The sequence below is a fragment of the Mesoplodon mirus genome (genome assembly GCF_964341445.2).
Source record: "Mesoplodon mirus genome assembly, chromosome: 12".
Lineage (NCBI taxonomy): Eukaryota > Metazoa > Chordata > Mammalia > Artiodactyla > Ziphiidae > Mesoplodon > Mesoplodon mirus.
The window spans coordinates 44,818,581-44,840,704 of NC_138988.1; the positions used below are offsets into that span (position 1 = coordinate 44,818,581).

The 22,124-nt window shown below is 45.1% G+C and overlaps 2 protein-coding genes and 1 long non-coding RNA gene across 8 annotated transcripts in view; 1 reads left to right on the forward strand and 2 right to left on the reverse strand.

Moving 5' to 3' along the window:
* Window positions 1–8,485, forward strand: part of CTNNB1 (catenin beta 1) — a 41,150-nt gene extending 32,665 nt beyond the window's left edge. The window contains exons 8-16 of one of the 2 annotated variants that reach the window (XM_082637800.1): window positions 1,434–1,537; window positions 1,619–1,957; window positions 2,233–2,391; window positions 3,889–4,008; window positions 4,641–4,791; window positions 4,880–5,001; window positions 6,073–6,133; window positions 7,185–7,405; window positions 7,710–8,485. In XM_082637800.1, the coding sequence (XP_082493926.1) occupies window positions 1,434–1,537; window positions 1,619–1,957; window positions 2,233–2,391; window positions 3,889–4,008; window positions 4,641–4,791; window positions 4,880–5,001; window positions 6,073–6,133; window positions 7,185–7,393 (1,265 nt within the window). In that variant the 3' untranslated portion in view covers window positions 7,394–7,405; window positions 7,710–8,485. The remainder of the gene's footprint in view (window positions 1–1,433; window positions 1,538–1,618; window positions 1,958–2,232; window positions 2,392–3,888; window positions 4,009–4,640; window positions 4,792–4,879; window positions 5,002–6,072; window positions 6,134–7,184; window positions 7,406–7,709) is intronic. The other variant, XM_082637801.1, reaches the window with a different exon arrangement.
* Window positions 8,486–8,634: 149 nt separating this feature from the next.
* LOC309813205 lies at window positions 8,635–13,534 on the reverse strand. The gene is made up of 3 exons (XR_014295454.1): window positions 13,318–13,534; window positions 11,649–11,729; window positions 8,635–10,351 (listed from the first exon to the last, which is right to left on the reverse strand). It is a non-coding gene; the product is annotated as an uncharacterized lncRNA (long non-coding RNA).
* Window positions 13,535–13,807: 273 nt separating this feature from the next.
* ULK4 (unc-51 like kinase 4) overlaps window positions 13,808–22,124 on the reverse strand; it is a 549,109-nt gene continuing 540,792 nt past the window's right edge. For all 5 annotated transcript variants that reach the window (XM_082638146.1, XM_082638145.1, XM_082638142.1 and 2 more), the window contains 2 exons: window positions 16,857–16,942; window positions 13,808–13,985 (listed from right to left, as the gene is read on the reverse strand). In XM_082638146.1, the coding sequence (XP_082494272.1) occupies window positions 13,922–13,985; window positions 16,857–16,942 (150 nt within the window). In that variant the 3' untranslated portion in view covers window positions 13,808–13,921. The remainder of the gene's footprint in view (window positions 13,986–16,856; window positions 16,943–22,124) is intronic.

The window sequence follows — 22,124 nt, forward strand, 5'->3', positions numbered from 1 at the left end:
CTTTTACCCTGGGCATGCTGAATCAGAATGTGTATGTTTAAGTCTCTCAGGCTATTCTGAGAGGCATCTGGAACTAAGATCCACTCTCTTAACAGTGGAGGGAGGGAATGAGATCTGAGGGGAATCAAGTCTTTTTTTCTAAATATAATTTCGCTTTTTAAAAAAATTTTATTTATTTGGCTGCGCCAGGTCTTAGTTGAGGCACGTGGGATCTTTGTTGCTGTGTCAGGGATCTTTTAGTTGTGGCATGCGGGGTCTTTAGTTGCGGCATGTGAACTCTTAGTTGTGGCATGTGGTATCTAGTTCCCTGACCACGGATCGAACCTGGGCCCCCTGCATAGGGAGCATGGAGTCTTAGCCACTGGACAACCAGGGAAGTAGCATCAGCCTTGTGCTCTCTGTTAGCAGCTGGAGCTACTATGAGGAATGAACCAGATAGGGATGATCTTGTCTTACTGTAGGGGTGGTAGGCTAAATTATAGTTGTGATAAATGCTGTGAAGGGAAAAGTACAGGGTGCCGTGAGAATTATAGCAAGTAGACCTAACCTAATTGAGGAAGTAAAGCAGACCTGAAAAGATAAACAAGGAGACAACGGAAAGTACATCCCACTGCATTTAGAAGTGATGTCAGTAGGAGAGAGATGGTGAAGTTAAGCCAGTGTGTGGGGAGTTGAGCTTCCATTTAGACTCCTCTGCCAGTGTAAACGTCCTTCATTAGGGTCCTAAATGATGGAAGGTTGTGAAACTTTGAAGCACATCTTTTGAGTCAGTGTCTTTTATACAGTCCCAGACATTAAGCGTTCTGGTGCCTTCTTTTTGGATTGTTCTCACCCCATGAGTTTACATAACTCCTTCAGGTCTTTGCTCAGATGTCACCTTGACACTTAGGTGGACTAATTACCCTACTTAAAAATGTAGCCCCCTCCTTTGTCTTGTGTTATGTTTTTTGTAGCACTTAACACCATTTCACACTGTATAGTTTTAGTTTACTAATTGTGTATTTGTTTATTGTCTGCCTCCAAGTAGACCATGAGCTCTGTGAAGGTAGGAATTTTAGACTGTTCTGCTCACTGGTATAGCTCCAACTCAAACCAGGGCCTGGTATTAAATATTTTTGAAATAATTGGATGAAAGGAAATAAGTAATAGGAATATTACCTACAGGGGGACTGTGGAGAGAATGAAGGCTTTTTCCACACAGGAGAGGAACAATAGATACTTGACAGAAACTGTCACTAGGTGAGATGAACTGGAAAAGAAAGGGAAACTGAGCAGCATTGTAGAAAATGAAAGGAAATAAAGGACTTAGATGGAGGGGATAAGCTTTGGCAATAAAGAGGGACACCTTCTAAGTAAGACTAGAGAAGACACTTTGTACTGATACGACTTGTGAGCTAATAGCCATCACCTTAGATATTTTTTAATCTTTTTAGGTGGAATGCAAGCTTTAGGACTTCACCTGACAGATCCAAGTCAACGTCTTGTTCAGAATTGTCTTTGGACTCTGAGGAATCTTTCAGATGCTGCAACTAAACAGGTAAATTCTGAGTAAACTGGTGCCTTAATGAAAAAAGAGTCAAGCTGAATATGTCCTGAGCATCTGTTTTCATCTCCATAGGAAGGGATGGAAGGTCTTCTTGGGACCCTTGTTCAGCTTCTGGGCTCAGATGATATAAATGTGGTCACCTGCGCAGCTGGAATTCTTTCTAATCTCACTTGCAATAATTACAAGAACAAGATGATGGTGTGCCAAGTGGGTGGTATAGAGGCTCTTGTGCGTACTGTCCTTCGTGCTGGTGACAGGGAGGATATCACTGAGCCTGCCATCTGTGCTCTTCGTCATCTGACCAGCCGACACCAGGAAGCTGAGATGGCCCAGAATGCTGTTCGCCTTCACTATGGACTGCCAGTTGTGGTTAAACTCCTACATCCACCATCCCATTGGCCTCTGATCAAGGTAAATTGTCAGCGAAAGTAGAAGGTTGCAGAATTGAAAATGTACTACCTCTGACTATATTAGATGGCTGTCTAGGCACCAGGGTTTGATAAGTAGGAGTTGTATTCTTTAGTAAATAGGAAATATGTCTGGGATGGAGGTGAGGGTTTGAAGTGCTTCTGTAGTCAGTTTTACTTTCAAGTGATTGTGATAGATGTAGTGTTAGGAATTTTAGGGTAAGAAAATGGTTTTGTTGAGTTGTTTGCCAGTTCTTAACTCTTCCTTCTTTTCTGCAGGCTACTGTTGGATTGATTCGAAATCTTGCCCTTTGTCCCGCAAATCACGCACCTTTGCGTGAGCAGGGTGCCATTCCACGACTAGTTCAGTTGCTGGTTCGTGCACATCAGGATACCCAGCGCCGTACATCTATGGGTGGAACACAGCAGCAGTTTGTGGTAGGTAAATCTTAATAGTGACACCTGGCTATTTAAAAGGAATGCAAAAATCCGTAAGATCCTGAACTACTGAGGTCATTGGCTCCCTCCATCCTCCTGCCTGCCTGAAGGGCTGCTTGCTATTGACTAAAAAAACTGACATGTCTCTGTGGCTGCACAGAAGATAAGGAGTAATGTGGCCGCTAGTGGTACGTCCTTTGACATGTCCTTCACATCGGTGCCTCCTCAATCGTACAAAGGGGGTGTGGAGTGCGATTTACTGCTTTGGGGTCTCATTTAATCCATACAAAGGGTTCACATCCTTAGGAAGTAGCAGAGCCATAATTTGAATCCAAGTCTGTCTGATTTCAGAGTCTCTTATCCCCCACTGCAGTTCTACCTATAAATGTTTAATGTACCTTTTACTAGCTCTTCCAAGAGTGGTTTAAACTATTTCCCTGGACTTAACGAATGCCAACAAATTACAAGACTAAGTAGTAGCATTTCTGGGATCTTTACCTATAATCTTAGCCTGAAACTTTGATGTCAAGTTTGCAGTCTTAAAACTAGCTTCATTACAAGTATCTAAAGACACTTCTGACCTCAGAATGTGTTTTAAGACTCAGACCTTCAAAGATTCTCTCTTATTTAATCAGGTTACTTTAGAGAACAAGACTTTACCAGAACAGATCTTGAGACTCTGATTGCTAGTTGTGATATGGATGCACTCATTAGGAGGCTTTGCCTTTCTCTATTCATTACTTTTGGTGTTGGCCTGTCTCCATGAGGTGGCTTAATAGAATGCAAAGGGTACCTTTTAAAATCTCTCTAGGAAGAAAGGAGCTTTTGTTTCCTTATAAAAATGAAGTTGAATATAAAAGCTGCTGCAAGTAGCAGAATTATGACCTTTTTAAAAACACAGGTAGAGGGAAAGCAGATTGTAGTTATATTTTGCAAAAGCTAACTTCCTTCTCCCTTATAGCCTATCAGTTGAGTAGTCTTGGAGGAGGTGAGTGGATTTTCTACTGGCAGCTCAGTAGAATTTTAGCAGTTGGTGATAAAACTTTGCTAAGTTTTCACCAAATACACATAGATGTACAAAGATAGAGGGAGCATCTGAAAGAAAACACTGACATAGTCTGCACGTTACTTTCCCATCTTTGTGTATCTTTTCTTTATATATCCCTTTACCCAGAGTGATTGGTGCCCTGACTGTAAGAAAGTTATCTTTGGGATTCAGAGGTATATTGAAGCTGTGCTTTGCTGTGCACAGTACCGTGATGGGGGAGGGGTGCTGCTTGGAATTAGTGTTGACAAGAGGCCACTTTCAGAAAGTGACATTCAACTGAATGGAGTCCACCTTCATTCCTGAACTAATTAATTGCAAATTCTGGGGAACTTTGGGTTTATAATGTGAATAACTAATCTAGTAATTGCTACTCAGAACAGAAAGCCTTTCAAATATATAAACTTTAGAGAGGACAATGCCCTATTTATTAACCATATTTCTTTTGGTAGGAGGGGGTCCGCATGGAAGAAATAGTTGAAGGTTGTACTGGAGCCCTTCACATCCTAGCTCGGGATGTTCACAACCGAATTGTTATCAGAGGCCTAAATACCATTCCATTGTTTGTGCAGGTATGTTGCTTTTAAGTGAGGTGTTCTAGATTCTGTGTGTCAGTAAAATTTCAGGATTTTAAAGATAAGCAAAATATCAGGAAATTAGAGACCAAAATAGGGGCACCAGCATTTAATTTTTCATCTACTATCACCATTTCTAAAATGGCAGTACTGCCCCTGCTTCCTGTTCTAAGTATAAAAAACAGAATCTCAAAGTGTCATGTCCTTTTAGTTGAATACATTTATGAAAATTCCCTTCTTTTTTCTTGGGCAGTAGAAGGAGAAACATTGGGACTAGAACCTCAAGAAAGGAAGGAGACTTTCTACTCCACTTTTAGGGTTGCTCAGTTTTGAAGGGATGAAAGCTGGTCTGGGCTGCCAGAGCACAGGCCTCCAGCCACCTCTGGGTCTTCCAAGTTTTAGCTTGAATAAAACTCTGAAGAAAAGGTTCGTAGCTAAAAATGCTCTAGAAAACCATTGCTCCTGAGCATCACTCAGGAACATAAATTTAGAGTTTATGATTTAATACAAGCAGTACGAATACCACTTACACTCTGAATTGGGAATTGGGAATGTTTACAGTGCATGGGGTGCTTGCCACGTTTTAACTTTAGGTTTAACTAGGTTTTGGGTGTATGTTTTCTCCTTAGCTGCTTTATTCTCCCATTGAAAATATCCAAAGAGTAGCTGCAGGGGTCCTCTGTGAACTTGCTCAGGACAAGGAGGCTGCAGAAGCTATTGAAGCTGAGGGAGCCACAGCTCCTCTGACAGAATTACTTCATTCTAGGAATGAAGGTGTGGGTAAGTAGGAAAGGAACCAGAGCCTTTAGCTTGTGTACAGTGACGCCTCAGCTTTTCCTCAAGGACCTTTATTCCATCCCTCTCCCAGCAACATATGCAGCTGCTGTTTTGTTCCGAATGTCTGAGGACAAGCCACAGGATTATAAGAAACGGCTTTCGGTTGAGCTGACCAGTTCTCTCTTCAGAACGGAGCCAATGGCTTGGAATGAGGTAGGCAGCGTGAGCACGTTTATTTGGCTGTTTGCTAGAGCAGGTATAAGGCAGTTTGTGGTTTCCTCTCAAACCACTCAGTACACGTTCATTTGCACTGACTGTGTCCTTGGCTTGAATATTCATTCTTTACACTCTCTTAGCAACTGCTGTGAGGAAAAACTACAGCTTTAAACAGCCTGTTCAGAACAAACAAGTTAGAATTTCCAGGGGAGACAGATGAAAAAGCAGACTAAAGAACATTTTTCAAAAGGTTGTCAGAAAGAGGCAGTCTATTAACCACTGTTAGTTGGAGGTCGGTTTATCAGTACTTCTTAAAAAATGCTCAATTTTTCACCTACTTTTCTACTTGAATTTCTATTAATTTGTTCAGTATTTGTCCTCAATACAGTTGTTCATTGAAACAGTAGAACCACCCTGAAAGTTTTTTTCAATTATGGTACATAAAGTGAATTATATTTGTTGAATGAATGGAGAGAGATGCTACATATTGTTAGGTGGAAAAAAAATAAAGCAAACTGCCAAACAATGAGTAGTATGTTGGTTGGCTGTTTAATAGGCAATCTTAATATGTTCCAACTTGAGCTCTGAACTTCCTCACCCACTCCCTTTCTCCAGACCTCTCCTCTCACAGTTAATGGCAGCTTCGTTCTAGCTGCGCAGGCTCTAAAAGTCTTTTCATATAACATATCCTGTCAGCAACTCCTTTTGCGGGTAGACACTTTGCCTGTTTTGTTTCCTGTTATATTTCTAGCACCAGGAACAGTGCCTGGCACATAGTAAGTACTTAATAATATATACCTGTGGAAAGAATAAATTAGTACTTTTAATACTGTGTGCAATGGGAAAACATGTTTCTCTAGGTATCTTTGAAGGGTAGAGTTTGAAGTATTTCTGTATTGTATACATCTGTATTTCAAAGTAATTCTGCATTTTCTAAGTATTTCTATAATGTTTGAGTTCTTTATTATTTTCGTAATCTGAAAATAAGTATGTTTTCAAAATATTAGACAGTATGCTTTGAGTTGAGAATTTTCATTTTGCTTCTTTGCCTTGTACCTGTTTATCTAGACTGCTGATCTTGGACTTGATATCGGTGCCCAGGGAGAACCCCTTGGATATCGCCAGGATGGTATGTGTCTCACATTCCTTGATTATTTCCAGATCAAGCTGAAGGTCCAAAGCTTTATCAAAAGAGCTGGTTTGCTCATCTGGGAAACCAGTGTTGGCAGGAAAGTAGTGGTAGCAATTAAAGGCAGTTCTTAAATTCTAGAGTCAGCAATAGTATCTTTATTGGAGCACAGGGAATTGTGAGCCACACACTGAGCAAGCAGTAGGATCACACCAATAAATATGTGTTACTACTGCTAGGCCTCTGCAGTACAGTGCAGGATGTTACAAGTCGCCTGGCTTTTTATTCAGCTTTTTTTGTTCAGAGAACCCATAATACCTGTGTCTACAACCCACCCAGGAAGTGAGAGTATGGAAACTTCTGTCCCCAAGGTCAGATCTGGGATGGGTATTTACATAGTTAGCTTTTCAGAAAACTCTAAAAATACAATTCAAATCTGGGTAGTGGCGAGTGGAGCATAATTAGGGGTAGACCACTAACAGCTGTAACTATTCCTCTTAAATGTATAATCTTACCTGGTTTTTCCTAGTTAATAAACCACTAAAGCTTATAAGCTTCTTACCTTGATAGGTACATGTAAATGTTAACCCTTAATATAAAACATATAAAGGTTTCATTGGAAACTGGCACATTTTCTTTGTACTTTTGTGGGTGTCGCCCGGACTTTCTAACAAATAGATTACAATTGCCAGACCTCCTTGTTATTGCCTTCACCTCCTGCCATGACTGCTTGATGCCTAGGTGTCACACACAGTAGATTGCTTGCTGCTGCTCCCCCCTCAGGAACCTGTCCCTGCCTGGGTAAATGCCAGATGTCCAGGACTAGAACCTGCTGGTCTGCCTTTGGAGGAAACAGACTTTGTGTAGCCTCATGGGTGGCCTGGCACTGGCACTTAGCTGAAGAAAGCTAGATGTTGAAGAGGTTGGAAAGCAGTGCTTTCTGACAAGCTTGCTGCCCTTGGATGTCCCTAACCTTAGTGTTCACTTTTATGTCTTCTCTCTCTCTCTCTCTCCCCCTTACCCATTTCGTTGCTACCCCCGACTCTCCTAGATCCCAGCTATCGTTCTTTTCACTCTGGTGGATATGGCCAGGATGCCTTGGGTATGGACCCCATGATGGAGCATGAGATGGGCGGCCACCACCCTGGTGCTGACTATCCAGTTGATGGGCTGCCAGATCTGGGGCATGCCCAGGACCTCATGGATGGGCTGCCTCCAGGTGACAGCAATCAGCTGGCCTGGTTTGATACTGACCTGTAAATCATCCTTTAGGTAAGAAGTTAAAAAAAGCCAGTTTGGGTAAAATACTTTTACTCTGCCTACAGAACTTCAGAAAGACTTGGTTGGTAGGGTGGGAGTGGTTTAGGCCTATTTGTAAATCTGCCACAAAAAAAGATACATTGAAAGGAGATGTCTTGGAACATGTGAATGTTCTCAGATTTCTGGTTTGTTACGTGGTCATGTGTGGAAGTTATTAACTTTTAATGTTTTTTGCCACAGCTTTTGCAACTTAATACTCAAATGAGTAACATTTGCTGTTCTAAACATTAATAGCAGCCTTTCTCTCTTTATACAGCTGTATTGTCTGAACTTGCATTGTGATTGGCCTGTAGAGTTGCTGAGAGGGCTCGAGGGGTGGGCTGGTATCTCAGAAAGTGCCTGACACACTAACCAAGCTGAGTTTCCTATGGGAACAATTGAAGTAAACTTTTTGTTCTGGTCCTTTTTGGTCGAGGAGTAACAATACAAATGGATTTTGGGAGTGACTCAAGAAGTGAAGAATGCACAAGAATGGATCACAAGATGGAATTTATCAAACTCTAGCCTTGCTTGTTAAAATTTTTTTTAAATATCTGTAATGGTACTGACTTTGCTTGCTTTGAAGTAGCTCTTTTTTTTTTCTTTTTTCTTTTTTTTGCAGTAACTGTTTGTTAGTTTTTTAAGTCTCTCGTAGTGTTAAGTTATAGTGAATACTGCTACAGCAATTTCTAATTTTTAAGAATTGAGTAATGGTGTAGAACACTAATTCATAATCACTCTAATTGTAATCTGAATAAAGTGTAACATTGTGTAGCCTTTTTGTATAAAATAGACAAATAGAAATGGTCCAATTAGTTTCCTTTTTAATATGCTTAAAATAAGCAGGTGGATCTATTTCATGTTTTTGATCAAAAACTTTATTTGGGATATGTATGGGTAGGGTAAATCAGTAAGAGGTGTTATTTGGAACCTTGTTTTGGACAGTTTACCAGTTGCCTTTTATCCCAAAGTTGTTGTAACCTGCGGTGATACAATGCTTCAAGAGAAAATGCGGTTATAAAAATGGTTCAGAATTAAACTTTTAATTCATTCGATTGTGTCACCTTTTTTTCCTTGTCACTTAGTGGTTTGCGAGGGTAATAAATTATTTCACTGTGTGTCTTCCTCAGGGTGAAGTTGAATAAACTTAAGTTGTAATGATGGAAAGAGCCTTACTGCTAGTAGACGGAATTGTTTGTTTGCCAAGCTTCTTTAGCACTTGCCCCTGGGTTAAATTGCACCAAAAGTGTTTCAGCCTTGAACGTTGATTCTGAGCTTGTGTAAGAAGAGGGGAGTCCATCGTCTCCAACTGAAGGACTCCGGGCTTAGAGCCTATGGCCAAGACCCCTTCATCCTGGCTGCAGCCATGTGTAAAATCCTGCCCACGTGACCAAAGGCATCTAGTTCTTTGGCTTTCAGTTTTGTTCTGTGTTGCCCAACAGGCATCCCCCACCCCAGACTCCATCACATGGTTTCATTCCTTTAAGGTAATAATGAAGAATTACTCACCTGGATTTGGACTTCAAGCACCTTCACAGAAGTGTGACTCATTTGGAGCGGGGAATTCCTTCACCTCCACTTTGAACTGATAGTTAAGATGGTTTACCTGCCGATGTTTATCTGAACGTATCAGAGAGAACTAGAATGGGCCTTCTTCCATGTTCTCTGCCAGGTGAGCCTGTCATCCTGGTGGTAGGTCTGACAAGCTTAGTTCATCCCTGAGGGCAGAGTCAGTAGACCTGTTTGTTAGAACTTGTGTTTTGGGCTTTAAAAAGCATGGAAGTGTTTTGTGCTTAGGGAGGGCTGTTTGTGATTTACTGTGTATTTAAAAACATGTATTCAGTACCTTTTTGTTGGATGAGGACCCTTTGAGAAAGCTTTATAAATTCATCCCTGTGGTCTAAGATGTAATTGGGATTGGAGAGGAAACATTTGTGTACCTGGTGAGGGGGCAGTCGTGCCTCCAGTGCATGACACAAAGAACCAAGGCGGCATTGCATGAACTATTAGTAGGCTAGCGCTAGCTATTGGTTAGAGTGAAGATCTTCAGTGAGCTCAGCTTTTAACATAAAGAACCACAGCAGGGTGTTTTTTTTTTTAAACCAGAAAACATTTCAGAGCTTTGCCTAAAATCATTATAGTTTTGAAGTTCCATGTAAAAACTTTATATGAAGGTTAATCTGATTCAGCAAGGTAGTTCTGCAATGTACTTAGAAGGACAAAGAGCCAAGAACGGCAAAGACACTTGTGAAGAATAAGATGATAGGAGGACTTGTTCTGTCAGCTGTCAAGGCTAACTGTAAAGCTAGAGGTAGTTAATTTACACTGTTACTGGCACGTGTGTAGAAGTATACACTTAAGGGGACAGAATAAGATGAAGACAATAGACACTTTAAAGGTAGCATTGGAGGTCAGTGTGAAAAAGAGGGACTTCTTAGTAAAAGTGTAGAACAGTTAGGTAGCCATTTGGATAAAACTGAAATTAATGCAGGAAAAAATCCATGATCAACAAAATATCAAAAGCCCTCACTAGAAGCCCATGTGTCCAATAATTTGCAAGAGAATGGCCACAATGCAGTAAAAGACTACAGCTTCAACACAATAGTATGGGTATATCTCAAATATGATACTGAACAAAAGCAAGTCACAAATGCATGCCATAGGACTGCATTGGTGCAACTAGAAAGGCATACTGTTTTAAGGAAATCATCCCGAGATAGTAAAACTAAAAAGCAAGAAAATTATTAGATTACCACAAAAAAACAGAATAATGGTTACCTGGGGATGGAGGTGCGTAGGACATTTGATCCCATTGCAGTGACCACCAATGAGCTGAAAAATGAAGCTTTTCCATGTTGGATGAGGTGTTCTAGACATGAGGCTTTGATCTGGTTATTGGAATCCTTGACAGTGAAAGATCTTGAGATAAATATGTCTTGATTAGTGTAATAAAAACAGAAGATCCAAATCGTGCCGTATGGTTTGTAAACCAGCAGAGAGCTGAGTTGCTCCACTGCAGTTGTTTTGTTCTACTAGGTGAGAATCTAACTGCCTTGCCTTGCTTCAGTGAACACCCATCAAATGCAATTAGAAAATAATGGGGGCGGGAGGCTGAAAAGGTATAGTGCTTCCTTTTTCTTATTCATCAACGTCCTGTGTGGTGTCCACTCCACCTCCCCACCTCCTGAGTAATCTAGAGGGAGGTGACCAGCCTCCTCTGCCACCTCAGCATCAAGCCTCTGAGAGGCCAGAGGCCAGGTGTAAAAGGCCAGCCTTCTTCCAGGTCACATCAAGACTCCACACCGCCCTGGTCCTTATTCTGGGCCAAGGCTGGTGCTTGTTGCCACTTCCCTCCCTCGGCCTCCTGGAAGCTTGAGGCTGTTGGGGCCAAAGCCTCCTGAAACTCAGTGAGTCTTGTCCCCACCCCACGCCAGATAGGTCTCCCCAGGGACCAAGCCTCTGGGCTTTTGTAGCTTCTTGCCGCCCCCTTCCCTACCAGTTCCCTCCTGAGGCTCCTACCTCAGCCCCTGCATAAGTCCATGTATCAGAGATTTATTTCTACATATTTTTCTGTTGTTGGAGGAGGGAGAGTAAAGGGCATTTTGCTTCAAGTGGAGGCAGGAGAGACCCAGGTCCTCTCACTATCACTCAGTATGGACAAAAGCCTTAGCCACCAGAGCCTCCACTTCTGAGCTGTCGCACAGGGCTAAGAGCTGCCCTGCATTCACAGAATTGACCTCAGAACCTCATGAGGTAATAGGGGAAACCTCATGATAACATGGGAAACAGGAAGAGCTAGACAAGCCCAAAGAACCGTCAGTCAGTAAATTTTGTTGCTGCGTCCTACAGAGCCACTTGCTTAGATGCCAGATGACTGTCAGTTCCTCTCAGGATACCCTCCAGGCCAGAGTCACCCCAGACAGATCTTCACAGAGGGACAGCTCACTGGGCACCTACTCTCAGACTGTAAGTTGAGGCAAGGTCTCAAAGCTTTGGGCCTGTTGTTAGGGAAGGAAGGCAGCCTGGTGCAGCCACTCGCCCGTCCTCTCTGCTCTGCTCCGTGCAAGGCATGTTCCTGCTGCCTCCTTTGCCCCCTCACCCTGCAACTTCAGTGATGCCATTCATCCCGGGGGGGGGGGGCTCAGCTGATGGACTGTAGCCAATCAGCAAACAGCTAAAGCTTGGAGGTGGTGGGAAGAGGAGGGCCGGTAGTTACCTGGGTCTGGGCCTCTGGTCACTGCGAGAATCCTGAGAGCTCTGATGGGTGGCTGGGGCCCAGGTCTTCTCAGAACTGGAGCTGGGGAAGCCACAGAAGGGTATGGGCCTCTCATTTGGGGCTGGGAAGGGTACTGCTCTCGGCCTCCCTCTTGTCTACTCAGCCAGACTGCTCATGTCCCCTACCTCAGCTCATTAGGATTGGGGCTGTTGCTTTCCATAAGGCACCTTTGTGAGAAGGACAAAAAGGATCCCCTAACTAACTCCAGGAGGACATAGCCTCATGCCAGGGTGCAAAACTTGGCGTGGGCTAGCTTTAGCGCCTGTCACCCTGGGCTGAACACCCTTGGTGGGGCACTAGCCCTGCTTCGGACCATCTCCTCCTTGCCCCTTACCTATTCAAATATGCCTTTCCTCAAAGAGGCAAGGCTGTGGGACTCAGGGCCAGGCATGGTCCACTTAACGTAGTTCTGGAATGTTAAAACTTTCCTCCTGTTTCACCTTAAGCAGCAAAGACTCCTCCCTGCTCAACTCAAGAGGGTAGAGAAAGAAGAATTCGATTGCTCTGAAATACCTTCTGGGGGACTCTAGGTCCAGAACTTAGGGTGGTTCCCCTAAGAGCTGAATGAAAGGAGAGAGAACAGATTTCCTGGGAAAACAGGGAGAACTGTGCCTGTTCCCTGGACCAAAGAGGCAAAGCAACAGGAGCTGAGGGCCAGGCCTCCAGCCGCTTCATCAGCTTCCCCCACCCCAGGAACACAGGCAAATCCAGCCAGGCCAGGGCCACCTGGGCGCACAGCCTGGTGATGGGCACGTTGCCCAGCAGGACTTCCTGTGGGCAGTTAGGAGGCTATGAGAGCAAAGGACACTGCCTGCTCCTGGGTGGCGTTCCCCCTTACACCCCTGCTACTCTGCTCGACTCTGGACACCCACTGGCAGACACACAGGCTGTGGAGTCCGAGTCCCGAGTTCAACCCAGCAGTGGGGCCTTGGGCAAGTGGGCTGGCTCCTCTGAGCCTCAGTTTTCTCATCTATGAAATGGAGATAAGAAGGTCTGCTTGGCAGGTGGTGAGGTTTAAATAAGGTAAGTGACATCCATGCCTTTGATGGAGGGGGGCACGGAACTGCTGTGTTCGTTACAAAGCCAAATGGAAGCTGGCACACTACCCAGATCACCGCGGCAAAGTGGGCCTGTTGGTGACAGTGTGCCCAGCTTCCTGTGATGCAGTAGGTGTGGGGCTGCCTGTGTGCCCCTGTGCCTCCCGCTTCTGCGTCCCCCGCCCATTCCCCCCGCATAGGGGCTGCTGCCTGGGACAGAAGCCCGTCTGGGCTCAGGCAGTGTGTGTCAAGGGGCAGATCCCCTCTAAGCAGCCCAGAGCGCTGCAGCTACTGATCTAGTCGAGCCCTTTGATTCTGCAGGTGGGGAAACAGAGGACCCAGAGAGGAGGCCAAGGAATGTTCTCAACTTGCTCATCTGGTTCAAGCTGCCCAGGGTCAACCTCTCCCTCCCTCAGTACAACAGTCCCAGCCCCCTTCCGCAGTGTCCACCCAGTATTTTCACAGGCTTGACTCTTACACAGGGGGCACTAAGGGCATATGTGTGAGGAAGAAGCTGGAAAGGCTTCGAGGATAAGGGGGGTCACTGGTGGAAGTTGGGGGTGTGATTCTACCTTGATGCCATCATCCCATCTAGATGAGCAGATCTTCAAGGAAGCCAGCGTTCCTTGAGCGTTTTGCATTCCTTTAGGCAAAGTTTTAACCACCTGTTGCTGTTAGTGCAGTCTTGCCCAGTTCTCCCCAAGATTCTTGGGATCACTTCATCCCTGAAATGAAGAAGAGCCAAGCAGGTAAAGGTAGGAGGAAGACAAGGGACTATAACTTCCAAAGGCTTGCTCTGGAGCTGGGGCTGGGAGAGCATCCTGCCTAGTCCTGCCTGTTCCCTCTTCTCCAGAGAAGAGAGATGCTTATAGGCTCTGGCAGGCCTAGACTAGTACAGGCAGTGCAGGCTTTAGCAGAGGCCTACCTGGCCCACACAGAGGGAGAGAGCATTGTGAGAACAGCCAGCAAACCTGGGGTTCCCAGATGCATCCCACGTGCACCGAGGAGGTCCATTCTGAGTGGGTTTTCTGGGGTCTGGAGTTAGATCATCTCAGCCAGAGGTTCCAGGTTCAGCTGACTTTATTAGATCCAAACAGAGCTGTAGGCGCCATGTGGTGAGTGTGTGTAGCTGAGGATGGGTGCCGCAGAGGGGGCTCGTGCCAAATGCCTTCTTGCCTAGTGTCCAGCAGCTTGGAGGATCTCCAGGGCCAAGGAAGCCACTGCACTGTTGGCCGACAAACTGTGAGAAAAACCAAAGTAGAGACATTTAGGCATCCCCAGGGTAAAATGCTCTGTCTTCCAAAGGAGCTGGCCTCTTTTGCACCCGAGTACCTGATGGACCAGCTGCTTCCCAGAGCTGCCCCTAGCATCATCTTGAGAAGCAGAAACAGCGTTCGCAGGCTCCAGGGCCATGAGGTGAGGACCCCGAAGCCCACAGTCCCACAGGGGCTCAGCACTGGCCCTGCCACCCCTCGACGTCTGACCCCACTTTGGCCAGGTGCACCGATGCTGAGCTGTGAGGGCAAGTCAGGCGGACGGCAGCCAGAGCCCGCCGGCCCGAGGCCCACAGTGAGGCTGCCCGGCGCCTGCCCGCAGCTGACTTGTGCCACCCAGCAAAGATCCCAGCTGCTGACACTCCCTGCTCCACGCTGCCCCTTCCTGGCCAATCAGCCAGGAGCTTCGGGTTTCTTATTCTCATAGGTGTGGATGTGCAATTAAGAGCTTCAAATGGAAACTTTGTTATTGGAGCAAATTGAGACACATTTAAACCTGTGCCTTAACAACTGTTACCAAAGAAAAGAATGGCGCATAGCAAGCAGTGTGCCTTGAAGTATAAAATTAGCTGATAGCACACCCTTCGCTACACAGAAATACAGCTGTTGCCAAATGCCAGGGGGCTGCATAAAAGAGGTGGGTCGCATGGGGACAGGACTGTGGTCGGAGATGGTGCCATGCATTCCTGCTCTGTGCATCAAAGGCCCCTTTGAGGGCTGAGGGAATGCACTTGAACTTGGCCTGCTCCCGGCTGAGACCAGGCTACTCTGGTGGAGCCGTGCTGCCCACTCCGCCTGCCAGAGCAGCCCTTGGGGGCCAGTGACTGGCAAGGAGGACACACCCACCTGGCAGGGCCCCATCAGAACTGAGAACGCTGCCATCCAGTCACTCTTGGTCAACACGAGAAAACCTTTTTCTGGTGGGGCCATCCGAACAAAGCCCAAACAGGACAATTTCGGAGCAGCAGCTTGTCAACCAGTACGAGATATGCCTGGTGTAGACGTGTTAGTTGCTGGAGTGATACATGTGGGTACGGAAGAGGCCACCAGCCTCAGGGAGTCTCGTTTTCACGTGTTTGGTCCAAATTTGGGTCCAGCGCTCCCAAACTGGTACAGCATGAAGATGTGCCGGCCTCGGACACAGCTGGGGGGCGGGGGAGTCCCACAGAGGCAGGCCGTGGAGAGGAAAGGCTCTCGGAAGCTCCCCACTCAAGCCCATGCCTCCCGGTGGCTCTCCCACCCTCTGCCAGCACACATCTGCTCACAGGGGCCTCATCTCAGCTGTCTGCACAAGGCCAGGGTCCCCAGGTATGGTCATCACCTGCTCCTCACAAACCAGTCTAGCGGAAGGCCTGTGGCCCAACCTGGGGAGCCAGTGTCCGTGCCTTACACCACAGGGGCCACCGTGCTGAGCAGGGGACCCTCCCATCAAAGTCAGCCCGTCCTTCCCCTCAGCTCACAGTAACCACGGGTAAGAACTGACATCTTTGGCTTAAGCTACAGAGGAAAGGGGGTGGGGTAGGCCAGGAGGCGCTGTCCCCTCCCCACCCAATCCAGGATTAATACAACAAGGCTGGTTGGGGCTGAGCCTTCTCCGCAGACTCACCTTCCCAGCAATACCTCAACCGCATATTCTTCTCCAACTAATACAAAACTCCAAACACCAGGAAGCAGATTCCATAGAACCTTGTGGCTCTGAAAACAAACTACCAGGAATTCCATGCACCACCCCGCATCCCGCACACCCAGCGAAGGCCAGGTACCCCTTAGCAGGTGGGGCCTCCTCCCCAGGGCAGGGAGAGCTGCTGCAGCTCAGGGGCCACCACATCCTCCGGCCGCCTCCCTCAGCTCTGGGGACAAGGCACTCACCGACTCATTTAATCAAGCCCCTGAACCGCCCCCAGAACCCACCTGCCAGGCCCTGGCGCTGTCACATGCAGTGAGCCATTACACAGCACACCGGCTGCCTAAAGGGTGGATACCTGGGGGAAGTTCTCTCTTTATTCCCATGCCATTTTCTCTGGTCACGTGGCACTAACATTTTAAATGACTCGTCAGCCCTACCCACCGCCCCCGCCCCGAACCACCTCTCCAGGGAGTGCAGGGGTGTGTGCGGCAAGAACCTTCCCAGCGCCCTCACTACACCGGCATCGGCGTCACCGGGGGGCTGGCAGAGAGGCCGGTTCCTCCCTCCACAGGGTGCAGCATGTTCCGGGTGACGGGGCTGTCCTGGTCTCGGCACCTCACTTCCAGGATGCTCTAGACGTACTGACTGTGAAGCTGAGGACTGGGAGGCTGACCTAACCTCAGCTTCTAGTGTCTAACAGTCTGTTCTGGGGGTTCAAGTTTTCCCTCTGAAGGCAGCCGGGGCTGTAGCGTGGGCCTCCAGACCCTCTGCAAGGTGGTGGTAATGGTGCCTCTGGCCAGGCTGCTGCGGGGGGCACGTGTGCACAAACGGGTACTGCTTTTCTCATGAGGTTCATCAGGCCTCCCACTTGGTCACAATCCGCTCCCGTCCCCACCTCTACTCCCTGTAGATGGGAATATGGCCTCCCGGCGCCGCAGGGCTGGGATGCTCTTCTTTTCTCCCTCCCGTTACCTCCCCCCGCCTCCATAGTGGGGACTCCCAGGGGGTGGCGGGGCAGAGTGGCCCATCCCACACTGGGAGGGAGGGATCTCAGTGGGCAGTATCAGGCAGGAAGGTGACGGTCCCTGGTGTGTAGGGGAAATGGGGGGCGGGGGAGGGAAGAAGAGCAGAGAAAAGGAACGCCAGGCTATTTGCTGAGCCCAGGTACGCTCTGTGCTGCTCCTCCCACAGCCCTCCTGGGCCTACTTACCCCCCAGCCGGGGCCAGCCACTCCAGAGCCCGCAGGAGGCTGCCCGAATTCTTGAGGCTCTCCAGGTGCTTCTCATTGGAGGTGATCTGCAAGGGAGGGAGAGGAAAGTGGTTGGCTGGCCCATCCCTGACCCATGACCCGTTGGACGGGCAACCTGAGTCTCAGGCCACCAGTGCTATTGGGCCCTGAGCCCCAGTGCGCTGCTGAACACGGAGGCAACCCTCGGGGTGAGCAGGAAGGAGTCCGCTGCAGCTGGAGATGTGCCAGGGCAGGATGGGGTGCCTCCCATCGGTCCCTCAGGAGGGTCTGTGTTCTGGAAGCCTGAACATTTCAGTTAAAGCAAATCATAGATGAACAAACTTTCCAGCTGTTGGTTCCGGGACCCAGTGGGCCCATGCATCCCAAGCCCGACACAACCTCTTTCATATGGACAGAAGGATGATGCTGGGCTCCCGTGATCTCAGGAGCCTGGGAAAAGAAAGAGGCACTAGGCATCAAACCGGTCACACCCTCACCCGCGTACCCTGGGAAGTGTGCCCCTGCCAACGGCCACCGTCCTGGGAGACACAGAGGAGGGACACTTGGGCACCAGAGGCAGAATCATAAACTCTCAGGGCTAGAAGGGACTCGGATAGGTGCTGACCCAGCCCAGGCTCCTGGAGACCTCCTAATTCAGCCCTTCCATAAAACGAGTCCATGCCCTACGAGGCAGAGAAGACTTCAGGAATGAACCCTGATTCTGCTATTAGACTGTTTCTCTTAATTCCCCGTTCATGTCCTATTTTTATCTTTGATATTTAATAAATGTTTTCTAATAAACACTTGTATGGAACTTCACATTTCAGAAGGCTCTGCAGTTTCCTGTACATTTTCTCACTATCCCTTGCAGTAGCCTCACCTTGCAAGGTAAGCATGTAGTGTGTTTTATAGATGAGTTGACTGAAGCTTAGTGAGATTAAGGGACCACTACGGCAGTACACAGGGAGCTTGACCCTAACCCCACATGAGGCTGGAACCAGGCTGGCCTCGGTTGTCCCCACCATTTTCTGTCTTTCCACTTGATCATAGCAACCAGGGCTGGATTATCATCTCTGTAGTTCTCAGGGAGAGGCTGAATATTTCTTAATCAATCACTCATGGTGATAGGAAGGTCACAGGGGTAGTCAGACCTTAATGTGGCCTCTGAATTGCACATGAATGAATTTGCACCTCCACTGAGACCCTATCCCACTTCCTGAGTGTGCCAGACCCCAGCTGCCAGCTCAACTGCATCAGGTGTAATTTCTGCAAAGATCTGCATCTTAAAAGAGCTGTGTGTAAATTTGTTCTGAAATTACACCCCACTTGATGAGTTCAGAAGGCTGCTGTAGTTCAATTATGTCTGAAGCAAGCACAAACTTACCCTGAAAGGGTCTTCAGCGAGGATTCCCATCTAATTTTTCTCAAAACTCTGCCTCATACAGCTCAGTTGAGCTACATCCAGACTCACTGCCCTGACCAGCCCTACCGTGGGATCGTGTGTAAGAGGCTGTGCTCCAAGTTGCAAAGAGATAACAAGACTACATTCACTCACGAGGCTAGTTGGAAGGTGCAAACAGAAGAATACGGTGAAAACTATGTGATCAAAGGGAGAGACGAGAATAGCACCGTGTGCAGCTGACATAAATGCAAGCATAAACAAAGCCAAGAGAATTAATTGAAAACTATGTGATTTGGCCACTTACCTGAACCCTTACTAGCAACATCAACTGCTGTTCTATCAATATGAGTTAATTAGAAAATAAAAAATTTAAATAATATCAATCAGAGGTTCTAGTTCTGGGAAGGACAGAGAAAACACATGCCACGCTTTCCATATAAAATCTGAACAGAAGGCACAGCGCAGCTCTTTCAGAACACTGAAAAGTAAACAACGCTGGCAGATTGGGAAAGGACACTGAAACCAAAGCGCCATCACCTCTTTCCCTCCAGTACAGACCACCTTGAACTCAACACACCCAAACCCCAGAAGTGGGGCACATGAGAGAGCCCCAGGAGAAGCCAGGCTTGAGGAATGGGAAAGGAAACTTCCAAAAGCTCAGAGAGAGTAGATGAACCCCCGTTTCCTTTTCCTCAGTTCTCTCTTGACCCAGGCCCCAGGCAATTCTGTGGTGGCAGTGGTGGCAGCAACAGGAGCCATCAGCCAAAACTCTTCTCTCTCTCTTTCTCTTTGTTCTCACAATGTTTGGCCCCGACATGACAGCTGTGGAAGTTAAGCAGTTTGTGGCCAGACAGAAAATGGGAGACCCAGGGAGCCAGAAAGTACTGGGGAGATAACAGGGAAGAGCTCAAGAAAGCAACCCCGTAACATTATTTATGAACTTCTAGGCTCACCTTCAACCTGTGTTGGTTAAAATAAAAGGTTAAAAAAGATACACCATACAAACAGGAATCAACAGAAAGCTAGAGTGGCTGTATTAATATCAGGCAAAGAAGACTTTAGAACAAGGAAAATGATCAGGGATAAATAAAGACATAACATCCTGATAAAAGGGTTCTCTCACTAAGAAGATAAAACAATAACTGTGTATGCATCTAACAATAGAAATTTAAAATACATAAAGAAAAACTGATACAACTGAAAGGAAAAAAAGACAAATCCACAACTGTAGTTGGAGACTTCAAATAACTCTTATAGTAATAGATAGGATGAGCCGACCAGAAATCAGCAAGGATATGGAAAAGTTGAACAACACCATCATCCAACTGGATCTCACTGATATTCATAGAGCATTAAGCCCATCAACAGCAGAATTTACATTTCCCCCCAAGAATCCAGGAACATTCACCAATGTATACAATATTTTGGGTAATAAAACAAATATTTACTAATTTAAGAGAACTGAAATCATATAAATTATATTCTCTGATCATAATGGAATTAAACTAGAAATAAATAACAAAGATAACAAAAATATCTCCAATCACTTGGAAATTAAACAACACACTCAAATAATCCAAGGATCAAAGAGGACATCCCAAGGAAAATTAGAAATTATTCTGAGCTGAATGAAAATGTCAATACAATATATCGAAGTCTGTGGGGTGCAGCTAAAGTAGTGCTTAAAGAGAAATTTATAGTACAATACTTACATTAAAAAAGAAACATCTCAAATCCATAATCCAAGCTTTCGTATTAAGAAACTAGAAAAAGAGCAAAACAAACCCAAACCCAAAGAGGGAAGAAAAAACAGAGCAGAAATCAAGAGTAATGTGGTAAATGTAGGCCCAAATATATCAATATCTACATTCAATGTAAATTTACCAAGTACTACAAATAAAAGACTAACTAACATTTTTAGATTAGATATAACCAAAATAAAACACAACTACATGATGTTTACAAACATACCTTAAATATAAGGGCACAGAGTAACTGAAGTTTAAAGAATGAAAAAAGAGATGCCACACAAATTGTAACCAAAGGAAGTTGGTATAGCTAATATCAGACAAAGTAGACTTTAAGCCAATAATTATAACTAGGAATAAAGAGAGACATATTTATAAAAAGATCAACTGACCAGGAAGATATATCAAGTCTAAATTCTAAACATACCTAATAACAACCTCAAAATCTGTAAAACAAAAAAGGACAGAACCAAAGTGAGTTACACAAATCCATAATTATGGTGGGATATGTTTCAATCTCTCCCAGTAATATGCATACGAAAATCGGAAGGGATATGGACGTTTTATACAACAAGATTAACAAACCTGACCTAACTGACATATATAGAAAAATTCATCTAACAACTGCAGAATATACGCTGTTTTCAAATGTACATGGAAACTTTTCAACATATACCATATACTGGGTCATAAAGCAAGTTCTGACAAATTTCAAAGATATAAATCTAACAAAATATGTCAGGATCTATATGTTAAAAATTATAAAACGCTGATAAAATTTTTTAAAAACTAAATAAATGGATATAATGTGTTCATGAATTAGATGATTCAATAGAGTAAAGATATTAATTTTCCCAAAATATAGGTTTAACGCAGTTTCTATCAAAACCCCAGCAGGATTTTTTGCAGACCCACACAAACAGTATCAAAGTTTTGACAACCATGCAAAGGTAACTGAATGGGGGAACATTTTTGAACAAATGATGCTAGAACAAATGGACATCCATATGCAAAAACATGACCCTAGGAACATATCTTAATACCTCAAATAAAACATCATTCAAGGGAATTCCTGGGCGGTCCAGTGGTTAGGAGTCCACGCTCTCACTGCCGAGGGCCTGGGTTCGATCCCTGGTCTGGGAACTAAAATGCCATAAGCTGTGAGGCGTGGCCAAAAAAAAAAAAAATCATTCAAAATGGATCATGGATCTGAATGCAAAATGTGAAACTATAAAACTTCTGGAAGAAAATATAGGAGAAAAGATATGAGACCTTGGGTTTGTTCATGAGTTTTTAGATACAACACAAAAGCACAATCTCTGAAAGAAAAAAATGGACAAATTGGACTTTATCAATGTTAAAAACTTTGCTCTTTATATATGTATGATGGAATATTACTCAGCCATAAAAAGAATGAAATTTTGCCATTTGCAGCATGGATGGACCTAGAGATTATCATACTAAGTGAAATAAGTCAGAGAAAGACAAATATATGATATCACTTACATGTGGAGTCTAAAAAATAGTAAAAATGAACTTATTTAAAAACAGAAACAGACTCACAGACATAGAAAACAAACTTATGGCTACCAAAGGGAAAGCGGGGAGGAATAAATTGGGAATTTGGGATTAACAGATACACACTACTATATATAAAATAGATAAACAATAAGGATTTACTGTATAGCACAGGGAACTATATTCAATATCATGCAATAAACTGTAATGGAAAATAATAAAAATATATATATATACATATATTTGTATAACTGAATCACTTTGCTGTACATCTGAAACCAACATTATTGTAAATCAACTATGCTTCAATTAAAAAATAAAAATAAAAAAATTTTAAAAGCCTTTGCTCTTTGTAGAAGATTGATAAGAGAATAAGACAAAGCACAGACTAGGAGAAAATATTTGCAAATCACATATCTGATAAAGGACTTTTCTCCAGAACATATAAAGAACTCTTAAAATTCAACAAGAGAACAAAAAACCCAATTTTTTAAATGGGCAGAAAATCTGAATAGACACTTCATCAAAGAAGGTATTATAGATGGCAAACAAGGACATGAAATGATACACAGTATCATTTGT